Genomic DNA, 12,765 nt, shown 5'->3' with positions numbered 1-12,765 from the left:
TTTGTTGTTGTTGTTCTTATTTTATAAAATTGGTCAAGGGTACAGTCCCGGGTATTTCTAATGGCTTAATAAACGTTGTTTTCCTTCCTTCCTCACCCACTCTGTCCCCTCTTTTTCCCTTCCTGCTTCCTTTACCTACTCTGCTGGCTGAAGGAATTGGAACCAGTTATTTTTAAAGCCTGAAGGGGAAGCAGACACTTTAAATTTGTTTGAGAATGGTTGCAAGACTACCAAGTCTTTAGTGGATGGTGATCCAAGAGCGAAAATACTGTTAGCCCAGACTCAGACAAATATTATTGGCATGTAAAGGAAAGAAGCTCCTGAGAAAGTTATCCATGGGTTCAGTTAGGATACAGGGTTATTACGTAGTTGCAAATTGAATCTTTGTTTCTGATCAAATCCTAGGGCTGTTACTGAGCAATAGGATTCCCTTTTGTTCGCCCAGGATGTTGTTCATTTAGAGCCCTTTCATGTTGCTCTGTAAGATTCACACCTTGTATTTCCAATAGACTGATGGCGACTCTGGTTTGGTATTTATTGCCACTATTTGCCTTGGCAACAGTCTGTTTATTTGGTGTCTCTGGTCTTCAGTGAACCCACCCAAGGCCTGGAGCATAACTTAGCCTTTTATTTCAGAGTGTGGCCTTGGCAAACTGCAGACTTCCTCCCATCCAGAGAGAGAGAGCCCAGGAATTTGCAGGGGTATTGAGAATAGGATAGTGCTAACACCAAATGCTCTGGAGCAACTGGCAAGGGGAAAACTAAGGCTTTCTCTTTCAAAACTAATTTAGGGGTTACTCAGAACAGGGTAGTCTGCTGCAGCTGGCATGGATCAGAGGATGGTTCCTTCTTTCTCTGTATTCCCCCATAGGAATCTAACACTGACCATAGTCCTTCCTGATAGTACCCATTCATATCCTTTGACATGGGGTCTCTTTTTCATATGAAAAAGAAAGGGGAGAATAGTCTGCATTGCAGTGGGCCCTGCACCCTATCATCCTAAATGGATCCGTAGTCCTAGTGGGAACACTATTTATTAGCACCACATACAATGGAATGACCCCTTTGAAATGCACACAAAGTTAAAAGCCAGAGACAGATGGCCTGGGGAGGATAGGACAAGAGTGCAGAGGAGAGAGGGGAATAGGTGATGAGAAAGGCCAGATAAAGGAAATAAATGGTTTGAGAAATACAAAAAGGGACATCTGGTAAAGAGGGCCTGAGGGAGGCTTTCTGCAGCACATCTCAGTGGTGGTGCTCCACTCCCTGCCCCTGTTCCAGTCCCTGTTCCTGCCACAGTATTGGCCCCCAGGACCAGCCTCTTCAAATAGCCTTGTTTGAAAGGTTTGGCAAGCTTACGAAGGTTCTGCTTGTTATATGTGTAGAAGATCACATCCAACTTTTGCTTTTACCTCAAATTCTTCTACCTAAGAAGAATGTGTGTCTATAGAGGCGCATTTGGTATTAGGTCCAGTCTAATGTGGTAGTTGATGTGGATGAGCCTCAGCCTCTAACTCGTGACATGGTTCTGTCAAGGAAAGTACCTAAGCTCTCCTAAGAGTCAGAGTTGGGATCTGAAACTTTGTCTCCTCCCTCCCTCCCTGAACTCCTTTTTTCCCCTGGGCATTGGCAGCTCCCTGCATCTTTTGGGAAATGTGCCATTGAGTGCCTTGAGACCCCAAAACCAGACCATGTTCACTTTCCAGCTCTGGCCTTCACTGTGTAGAAGTTGGTGGACTTAAAGATCGTAGTGGTGGTGGTGGGGAGATGAAATATTAAAGACACAAAAGAGGAGGAGGAGAAATGGGATGTAATCAATAGTCTCCCTTGGGTTAAATTTCTGGAACCATAACATCATCTCCATTTGTTTATGATCTTTTACAGCCTGGCGCTATGTAGGAGCTGTTGGAGGCGTCCTCTTTATAGTCATCCAACTCCTCCTGCTGGTGGAATTCGCACATAAGTGGAACAAGAACTGGTATGTGTGTGTCTTCCCTGAATACAGATTTCAGTGCTGAACACTGTTGCTAAAGGCTTAGCAGGCTCAGTGGCTTACAACCCAGTGCTTTCTGCTGCGTCTAACCTTCACATTTGTTCTTGACTCTTGGCTTGCTCCACTCTCCACACGCCTTTCTCTCTGTTCTGTCCTTCCCTGAACCCTCCATTCATTCATGTGACTCTCTCCCTGAGCTCTTTCTTTCCTTTGGCTCCAATTTTATTTTTGTTGCCCTTTAGCAGTACCAGCTCCTTGCAGGAACTTTCTGGCCCTGCTGTGGGGTTGTGGTTATGGCTGGACATGAATGTAGGATTTATCTCATCCTTTGTAGTTAAAAAAATAAAATCCAGAAAACAGGAGATCTGGGAGATGTCTCAGAAGGGTAGGGCATATTGATGGCAAATATTTTTTTGGGGGGTGGTCTTGTCTTGTCCACTCTCAATTGTGCTCAGGATTTACTCCTGGATCTGTGCACAGGGGTTACTCCTAGTGGTACTCAGGGGATTGTATGGGTGCTGGGCATCAAACTAGGGTCAGTGGGATGCAGACTAATGACTTACCTTCTATACTATTGCTCTAGCCCTGTTAGTTTGCTCCCCAGAACCACATGGCCTTTGAACACTAGTAGCCCTGGTGGTCCCTGAGCACTACTGGGAAATAATCTATTTTAAAAATTAGGTTAAAGAGTACACTTGTCTTGCACATAGTCACCTCTGACTCTATGCCTTGCATGTATGAGGTTCTAGATTTAATTTCCAGCATCACAAAACAGACACATACAAAATGACTAAATTGTTTTAATACTGAAAGTTCACTTTTAAGAATATGTGCTGAATCAATTTCAACTTAAAATTTTTTGCTATTGAAGTATGGAGCGATATTATAGCAAATGGGGCACTTGTGTTACATGCAGATGACCCGTCAGGTTCAGTCCCTGTAATCCTATATGGTACCCTTAGTCTGCCAGGAGCGATTCCTGACTTCAGTGTCTGGAGTAAACACTGCTGGTGTGGCCCCAAACAATTAAACAAAAATACCAACAAAATAAGTTTTGGTTGTTGTTTCTGCTCAACTGCCTGAAAGTGGAAGGCCCCTTCTTTACTAAAATCTTTTCTGCTACCTTAGAATATAATTTTCCACTGGAAAAAGGAAAAACAAAACATTGCTTCTAAATGCCTTGAAAATGGAATTTGGGGGGCTGGAGAGATAGCACAGCAGTAAGGTGTTTGCTTTGCATGCGGAAGGTCGTTGGTTCGAATCCCGGCATCCCATATGGTCCCCTGAGCCTGCCGGGGGCGATTTCTGAGTGTAGAGCCAGGAATAAATCCTGAGCATTGCTGGCTGTGACCCTCCCCCCCAAAGTGGAATTTGAAATATTCCAGGATAAATGAGAAATTTATATATAAAGAGCAATTCATGTGGGTTTGAGTGAAGAATTATTGTTCATCAGTTTAGCATTTAATAAGTATCCAGAAGAGGAACAGTTTCTCTTGACAGGAGCTTTTCGTAAAACAGTTTATAAAAGTTTGATGTGAGTCTTTTTCCTTAGTTGGGTGTAAGAAATATAACGATGAGGGCTCATTCTCTGACAGCTCAAGGGCCAACCAGAGTTTTCTTGACAACAAGATGGCAGGTGGAAAATGGTGAACTTGTACTCAAAGCAACCATCTATCAGCAAGGTCACAGAAAGGGGTTCTATAGGGAAGAAAAGATGGGCTACAGATCAGAGGTCACCAGAATAAAGTTTCTTGCTGGCAGGTCTTCCAAGCATGCTTTATCTTACCTACAGACCTAAGCAAAGTAAAGGGTAGGCTTTGGGGGTAAGTAGAAACTGAGGATAAACTGTCCTTTAGGCTTTGGGGCAAGGAAAACTGTTCTTTTCTACTATTGAGCCTTGATCTGCTTCCAGAAAATGCCCAACAGAAGTGGGGAAATGCCTTTTGAATTACCAAATAGTATTCATTGATGATAGTTCTCCATGTACTTCCACTTGGAATATTTAAAAAGAAATCAATACGTCATTATAAATTTTTCCTGAGATTTTCACAAATAGGAAACTTCATAGTAAAATATTAATCATGTTGCTACTAAGTGCTTTGCTTGCTTTGACTATTTGTACTCCCTTTGTGCTTTTATATTCTGATTGATTTTGATGCCATCTTCTAGGAGAAATGATCAGTGCCAGGTTTTAACAGGTTTGTTGGAAGAGTTTAGTTGCTCTTGAAATCTTTCAGTAATCCTCTGTAACAATTGCTTGAGAGGTTAGCAGCAAAGTGATGGTGCTGTTCAGGCCAGAGGACAGTAACTCAAGGGAAGCTGCTTTTGTCTATCCATTCTTGGTTGGTTTGTCTGCCTGAAATTAGAATCAGTCTGAGAAGCTCTATAGGAATACTGATTAACTTTCATGCAAATTCTCTGATTTGGTAGGATGTATTAAAAAAAAAAATGCTTCTTCCAAGATTAGTCTTAAATATACAGTCATCTCCTTTCATGAGTACCTCCATTCTCTGTTTTCTCTGTAAACATCTCAAGAAAGAGAAGATCCCAAAGATAGTAGGAATGATTTGAGAGCTTTATCCTGTAGTTCTTTCCTTCTTGCCTCCCTCTCTCTTCCTTTCTCCCACACTCACTTCTCTCTAGTTTAGTAAGGCTGGGACTGAACCCAGGGTCTCCTGCATGCAAGGAAAAGTGCTCCGAAAGCACTGATGGACTACATGTTTTGTGGGGTTTCCTTTTTATTCCTAATGAACAAGTGTATTATATACTCAGGTAGGCTTTATATTTATTTTTATTTTTTTGGTTTTTGGATCACACCCAGCAGCGCTCAGAGGTTACTCCTGGATGTATGCTCAGAAATTGCTCCTGGTAAGCTCAGGGGACCAAATGGGATGCTGGGATTTGAACCCCGTCCTTCTGCATGCAAGGCAAATGCCTTACCTCCATGCTATCTCTCAGCCCCTAAAAAAAGAGTGGTTTTTTTTTTTTTTTTGTCTTTTTGTTGTTGTTGTTGTTGTTGTTTAGGGGTCACACTGGCCCGTGCTCAGGGGTTTCTCCTGGTTCTGTAGCCAGAAGTCGCTCCTGGCAGGCTTAGGAGACCATGTGGGAGGTCGAGATTCGAACCTCGGTCTGTCTCGGGTCAGCCGAGACAGTAGGCAGTCGTCCTACCCATTACACCATAGTCACTCTTCAGGTAGGCTTTTTACTGCCTTTCCTTGTACCTTGTCATTTCTGTGAGTTGCACACACTTGGTTGTGGCATCTGGGTTCCCACTGGCAGTGCTGCACATGAAGAGTGATGCTAGAGATCAAACTTGGAGCTATCCCCTGGCCCCTATTCATGTATTTCCAATGAAGACCCATTTTCTAAATGTACTAGACCCTTAATTCTTGTTATTTGGGATTTTGTTTTCTCCTAACCCTTATGCTCACCTTGTCAACACTCCCTGGCCCTGCTTGCTGTTTATCCATTCATCTGGTTCTTTCCCCTGGTCCTTTATTTATTGGTTTGCTTGCTTGTTTGTTTTTGGGCCACACCTAGTGGTACTTAGAGCTTACTGCAGGCTCTGTGCTCATGGAGCACTCATGGCATGTTGGGGGAACCATATGGGGTGCTAGGGATCAAACATGGTTGTTGTGTGCAAGGCAAGCTCCCTCTCTTCTATACTATCTCTCTGGCCTCCTGCCTGGTCCTTTTCTGATCTCGAACCACATACTTCTCATGCAGCATGTTTTCCATTTTGAAAGTCTTAGTGGTGTGCCAGACATATGGCAGGCATCAAGAGTATGAAAATAAATGCGATGAGATTGTCTGCAAAAATGCATTGCCAGGACAGAAGCACTCAGGAGCAGCTCTGCTCATTTTGTTTCACAGAGGCAGTTTCTAACCTGAGGACCTTTGTTCCAGTATTAACAGAATGTCTGTTTCCTGGCCACCAGCAGTCAGAGAACAGCAGTGACATGATACTCTGTGGGGAAGACATAGATCATCATCATATGAGCCAGTAAATAAAGGATGAGCTCAGTGGTGAACAGTGCTTGGAGACAATGGAAAGAGCTTGGGGATGGGGGAAGCCAGGCATGATGAGGTTTGAGGGGAAAAGTCCGAGCAGTATGGGATGGACTTACAGGGCACCTGCTGCAACTGAACCCCAGTGCAGAGGCAAGGGTGTGGGAGCTGAGCTGAGAAATGGTATTGGCTGGATCATGGGGGCTTCTGGGCACAGGCAGAATGTCGCCGAATGTTCTGTTTTGGATCAGGTGAAGAGTGGAGAGTGTCTATGCTTGAGGTCGAGGATATGGAGAGATGGGTCACTAAAGCCAAGTGAGGGTGGCAGGGGGAGGGAGTCTGGTAAGCTTTGGATTTGGAGTTAATAGAATTGGCTGATAGAGTTTTTGTAGTGCTGGGGAGAGGGGACTGGTGGGCGAGAAAGACATTGAGCAAGAAGAGCAGCTATGGTTCCCACTAAGAACACATCATTCACACTCACATAAGCTCATATAAGAGAAGATTTAGCAAATACTTGCTAAATATTTGCTAAATATGGGGGCTATGAAGTTTGATAAACTGAGTAGAATTCCAGGTGAGACATTGGCAGTTGGATGAGAGGAGTTTAGCATTAAGCTTAGGGTAAGTGGGATTGGAGAGATATTACAGTTTGTAGAGCACTTGCTTTGCATGTGGCCAACCTGTGTTCAACCCCAGCATTCCATATGGTTCCCTGGACCTACTAAGAGTAATTTCTGAATGTAGAGCCAGAAGTAACCCCTGAGTATTGCTCGTTGTGGCCAACAAATAAAAAGATTAGGATGGAAGTGTTACTTTGGGGCCATAAGCATGAATTAATGACAGTTCACATACTAATAACCTGAAAGGGTTGTGAAGAAGTGGTTTTGCCCCACTCACACACTGGCTCTCAGTATGCCTTTGTCTGTTGGACTCATTTGGCTCCATGGCATTGATGGTAATATGGCTCACTCTGTTTCTTTCCTTTCTCCTTTGCATACTTCTGGTAGGATAATTCTCTGGTCATTGGTATGACCTGACTTACTCCTGGAAATATGATGGTCATGATCATGTTGGCCTTTCTTCCCTCTTTTCTTTGTCTCTGGCTGCAGTGATTTTTCTCATCATAAGGCATTCTTGTGAAGTTGCTTGAATAATTTGCAGTTTTGTGAAAGTATTAAGCAAGTTGCTTTCTCTGGGAATGTGGTCGCAAAGGGCACTTCTCTCACAAGACAGACAGTGAGGCAATTCAGTCTTCCTTGTTTGTCCCCTCTTACGCATTTGCAAACACTCTTCATTCTGGACAATTTTCTAGATGGTCCTATTTGTTCCCTACTCCCTGTTTCTAGTTAACCTTAACATTAAGGTTAACTAGAAAGCATGTTTATACCTCTTTATGCTAAACCCTATGAAAATTTTTACTCTATTTCCAGATGTTTTATTTTATTTTTTAAATTTTATTATTTTGTTTTGTTTTGGGGGGCCACACCCAGTGGTGTGCAAGGGTTATTCCTGGTTCTGTGCTCAGAAATCGCTCCTGGCAGGCTTGGGGGACCATATGGGATGCCGGGAATCAAACCCTGGTCTGTCCTATGTTGGTGGCTTATAAGGCAAACGCTCTATCACTGTGCTATTGCTCTGGTCCCCAGAAAATTTCTTTTTAAATTTTTTTATTAGGACTATTGTGAATCAGAAGTTCTTCATAGTTGTATTTCAGGCACATGGTGATAGTGAATTAGGGCCATTCCCGCCATTAGTGTTGACCTCCCTCTACCAGAGTTCCCAGCATGCATCCTATACCTCCATCCTTACTTAGCCCCCAGGTCTACCAGTATAACAGGTCCTTTTTTTATTTAGCACTTATCAATTGGGTCTCTTGATTCTACTGTCATAGACTTTGACTTGGATATTTAGTTTTGACCAATTGTTTTCCACCCAATGCACCTGAAACCACTTGGTCCCTGGACCCCATTCAAACTACTTTTTATTCTCCACTTTATTTTTTTTTTCTTTTGAGAACTCCCAAACATCTTACACATGGTCTACTCTCCCTCCCCCATATTTTATTCCTGGGCAGAGATGAAAGCCCTAGGAATGAAAGCATTGAGGCTAGCTTGCCTTTCTCTGAGTGATGCAGCTTATACCTTTCCATGAGGCAAAGATAAGTGTCAGCAAGAGGAAAAGGGTGTGGATCTCTGGTCTCTGTGTATTTGGGAAAACTGGAAGAGAAAAACTGTCAAGAGCTACTTTTCATCCTGCCCAAACCTATCCCTGGGTATAATTCAGATTCAAAAAGAAACAGAATGCAGTGTTATTTACACTGATCCTACTCAAAGGTGGAATTCTTGGCATTTAGGAAGTGTTCTAGTACATGAACCAGGAAATATTTGCATGGTTACCCCAACCTTCTAGCTTTGTATGGGCACATCATGGCTAGACTGATAGGTCTTATGGAAAATGCAGTTAAGATGAGCTGGGCTCTGAGATCTTGAGTTCATGCCTGAGGGAGAGACTAAACCATCAAACAATCACTGACTGTACTTCTCCTTCTTCTTTGCCCACCTTCTGGAGAAACAGGACTGCAGGTACAGCTACCAACAAGCTGTGGTATGCTGCTCTGTCCCTGGTGACCCTCGTCATGTACTCCATTGCCACCGGGGGCTTGATAGTGATGGCGGTGTTTTACACACAAAAAGATGGCTGCACAGAGAACAAAATTCTGCTTGGGGTCAATGGAGGCCTGTGCCTGCTGATTTCAATGGTTTCTATCTCACCTTGTGTCCAAAAGCGTAAGTATGTTCTCCTCCCCCCCCCCCCCATTTAAGTATATATTTTTTTCAAAGACCTTGGAGCAAGCCTAATGTTTTTTATAGCTGTTTATAATATTCTTTTTTTTTTTTTTTTTTTTTTTTTTTGGTTTTTGGGTCACACCTGGCAGTTCTCAGGGGTTACTCCTGGCTCTAGGCTCAGAAATCACCCCTGGCAGGTACAGGGAACCATATAGGGTGCCAGGATTCGAACCACCATCCTTCTGCATGAAATGCAAATGTCTTACCTCCATGCTATTTCTCCATATCTCTCCAGCCCCTGTTTATAATATTCTAAAGTTATGGTCTTTCCCCAACTTACTATGGAGAAGTTGGAAAGGCTGAACATCCATTGGCATGACTGTGATTATCAAGCACACAAGATAGTCAACAAGTATCTGAAGATAATGAAGTTAGTAATTGTGGACAAAGAATGTTACCTTCATTAAATAATATAGATCAAGGAACCTTTAAATGTCAAGTATCCCTAATGCATATTAAGTGTTTCCCTATAATCAGATATGAAACATGAGGGAAAGGCTCAAGAAATTGCTGTTTCTGCGTCATCCATCACAAAGTTCCTGTGAGCTGGAAGTGGGGACAGCCTATCAGTGGTCCTCAAACTATGGCCCGCGGGCCACATACTGTATTTGTATCTGTTTTGTTTCTTAATTGCAAAATAAGATATATGCAGTGTGTGTAAGAATTCGTTCATAAGTTTTGTTTTTACTATAGTCAGACCCTCCAATGGTCTGAGGGACAGTGAACTGGCCCCCTGTTTAAAAAGTTTGAGGAACCCTGGGCCCTAGATGATGACTCAGAGGCAGGAAACATGCAGGCTGGCATCATGAGTAAACCTGCCTGAGATCTAGGTTCTTAGTGAAGCCAAGAGAAACCTGTGATCCTGGTCTTATTTGTGGTGTTTCAGATTCAACAGAGACATTGGGATTTGAAAGCACTCTAGAAAGCATAGGTCTGAGTTGTCTTTCATTACAAGTTCTGTTGTCTTCAACTCAACTGCCCAGTATTCCTCTTAATATGTTATTCTAAAGGTGATGAAAATATATGATCTTCAGGTTTCTACATAGAAAAAGGAAAATGTGGCTGATAAATTTCAAAACGATGACTTAAGGGGGCAACTAGTTTTGATAAAACCTTTTCTGTTGTGAAATTTCCAAGTTTGACTGGATATATATATATATATTTTTAAAGATATATTAAAAGATATATTAAAGATAATATTTAATTTAAAGAATTATATATATATATATATATATATATATATATATATATATATATACACACACACACACACACATTTTAAATGTATGTTTTGTGTATATGAGGCCCTGGGTTCATTCCCTGCTACCACATAAAATGAAAATTTTAAGTCTACAACTGAAATTGAGATTTTTATTTTCTCATCCCTTTAGTCAGTGAAGTATTTCCTAAAAACTGGGCTGGAGTACAGAGGGTAGTAGGGTGTTTGCCTTGCATTTAGGTGACCCTAGTTCGATCCCCAGAACTTCATATGATTCCCCCCATGCCTGCCAAGAATGATCCCTGAGTACAGAGCCAAGAATAAGCTCTGAGTACTACAGAGAATGGCCCCTGCCTCCTTCCCCCAAATTGCCTAAAGCATTGTTAGTATTTCAAGTATATTTTGAATTGAATATTACCGTTTTTACATAGTTAAAATATTTTTTAATATTTTTTATTTAAACACCTTGGTTACAAACATGATTGTGGTTGGGTTTTAGTCATATCACATGGCAGCCCCCACATCACCAGTGCAACATTCCCATCACCAATAACCCAAATATCCCTCCTCCCCTCCCTGCCCCTACCTGTACTCTAGACAGGCTTTCCACTTCCCTCATATATTCTCATTGTTAGGATAATTCACAATGTGGTTATTTCTTTAAACTCATCACTCTGTGGTGAGAATCATGAGGTCGGCTGTAACATCCAGCCCTCCTCTCTTTTGTCTGAAAATTGTTGAGAAATGTCTTTTATTTTTCCTAAAACCCATAGATGAGTGAGACCATTCTCCGTCTTTCTCTTTCTCTCTGACTTATTTCACTCAGCATAATAGATTCCATGTACATCCATGTATAGGAAAATTTCATGACTTCACCTCTCCTGACAGCTGCATAATATTCCATTGTGTATATGTACCACAGTTTCTTTAGCCATTCATCTGTTGAAGGGTATCTTGGCTGTTTCCAGAGTCTTGCTATGGTAAATAGTGCTGCAATGAATATAGGTGTAAGGAAGGGTTTTTTGTATTGTATTTTTGTGTTCCTAGGGTATATTCCTAGGAGTGGTATAGCTGGATCATATGGGAGCTCAATTTCCAGTTTTTGGAGGAATCTCCATATCGCTTTCCATAAAGTTTGAACTAGTCGGCATTCCCACCAGCAGTGGATAAGAGTTCCTGTCTCACCACATCCCCTCCAACACTGCTTGTTCTCATTCTTTGTGATATGTGCCAGTCTCTGTGGTGTGAGGTGGTACCTCATAGTTATTTTGATTTGCGTCTCCCTGATGATTAGTGATGTGGGGCATTTTTTCATGTGCCTTTTGGGCATTTGTATTTCTTCTTTATCAAAGTGTCTGTCCATTTCTTCTCCCTATTTTTTGATGGGATTAGATGTTTTTTCCTTTTAGAGTTCTGTCAGTGCCCTGTATATTTTGGATATTAGCCCCTTCTCTGATGGGTATTGGGTGAATAGTTTCTCCCAATCAGTAGGTGGCTCTTGTATCCTGGGCACTATTTCCTTCGAAGTGCAGAAGCTTCTCAGCTTAATATATTCCTATCTGTTAATCTCTGCTTTCATGTGCTTGGAGAGTGAATTCTTGGGATGAAATCTACTTGATTGTAGTGGATGATTTTCTTAATGAAGCATTGATTCCTATTTCCCAGGATTTTGTTGAGGATCCTTACATCTGCATTCATCAGCAATATTGGTCTGTAATTTTCTTTTTTCGTAGCATCTCTGTCTGGTTTAGGTATCAAGGTGATATTGGCTTCATAAAAGCTATTTGGAAGTGTTCTCGTTTTTTCGATTTCATGAAAGTGTCTTGCCAGGATTGGTAGTAGTTCCTCTTGGAAAGTTTGAAAGAATTTATTAGTGAATCCATCTGGACCTGGGCTTTTGTTTTTGGGCAGACATTTGATTACCATTTTAATTTCATCAATACTGATGGGGTTGTTTAGATATGCTACATCCTCTTTATTCAACCGTGGGTTGAATAAGAGTCCAAGAATTTATCCATTTCTTACAGGTTCTCATTTTTAGTGGCACAGAGTTTCTCAAAGTAGTTTCTGATTACCCTTTGAATCTCTGCAATATCGGTAGTGATCTCCCCCTCCCCCCCCCCTTTTTTTTTCTGTTTTTGGGTCACACCTAGCGGTGCTCAGGGGTTACTCCTGGCTGTCTGCTCAGAAATAGCTCCTGGCAGGCACGGGGGACCATATGGGACACCAGGATTCGAACCAACCACCTTTGGTCCTGGATCAGCTGCTTGCAAGGCAAATGCCCCTGTGCTATCTCTCTGGGCCCAGTGATCTCCCCTTTTTAATTTCTAATATGAGTTATCAACTTTTTCTCTCTCCGTTAGTTTTGCTAATGGTCTATCAATCTTGTTTATTTTTTCGAAGAACCAACTTCTGTTTTTGTTGATCTTTTGAATTGGTTTTTGGTTTCCACTTCATTGATTTCTGCTCTCAGATTTGTTATTTCCTTCTGTCTCCCTATTTTTGGGTCCTTTTGTTGAGCATTTTCTAGTTCTATGAGCTGCGTCATTAAGCTATTCAGGTAGGCCCCTTCTTCCTTCCTGATGTGTGCTTGCAAAGCTATAAATTTTCCTCTCAGTACTGCTTTTGCTGTGTCCCATAAGTTCTGATAGTTTGTGTCTTTATTATCATTTGTTTCCAGGAAAGTTTTGATTATTTCC

At 41.9% G+C, this 12,765-nt stretch overlaps 2 protein-coding genes across 2 annotated transcripts in view; one reads left to right on the top strand and one right to left on the bottom strand.

The window, feature by feature from the left end:
* The window catches only part of CMYA5 (cardiomyopathy associated 5), a 707,985-nt gene that overhangs the window by 137,374 nt on the left and 557,846 nt on the right, over positions 1-12,765 (bottom strand). The gene's annotated exons all lie outside the window — the stretch shown is intronic.
* Positions 1-12,765, top strand: part of SERINC5 (serine incorporator 5) — a 111,926-nt gene that overhangs the window by 78,187 nt on the left and 20,974 nt on the right. The window contains exons 5-6 of the mRNA XM_049766088.1: positions 1,885-1,978; positions 8,576-8,787. Coding sequence (XP_049622045.1) covers positions 1,885-1,978; positions 8,576-8,787 — 306 coding nt within the window. The remainder of the gene's footprint in view (positions 1-1,884; positions 1,979-8,575; positions 8,788-12,765) is intronic.

The sequence above is a fragment of the Suncus etruscus genome, chromosome 2, assembly GCF_024139225.1.
Source record: "Suncus etruscus isolate mSunEtr1 chromosome 2, mSunEtr1.pri.cur, whole genome shotgun sequence".
NCBI lineage: Eukaryota > Metazoa > Chordata > Mammalia > Eulipotyphla > Soricidae > Suncus > Suncus etruscus.
This window is presented reverse-complemented; position numbering and strand designations above follow the sequence as displayed.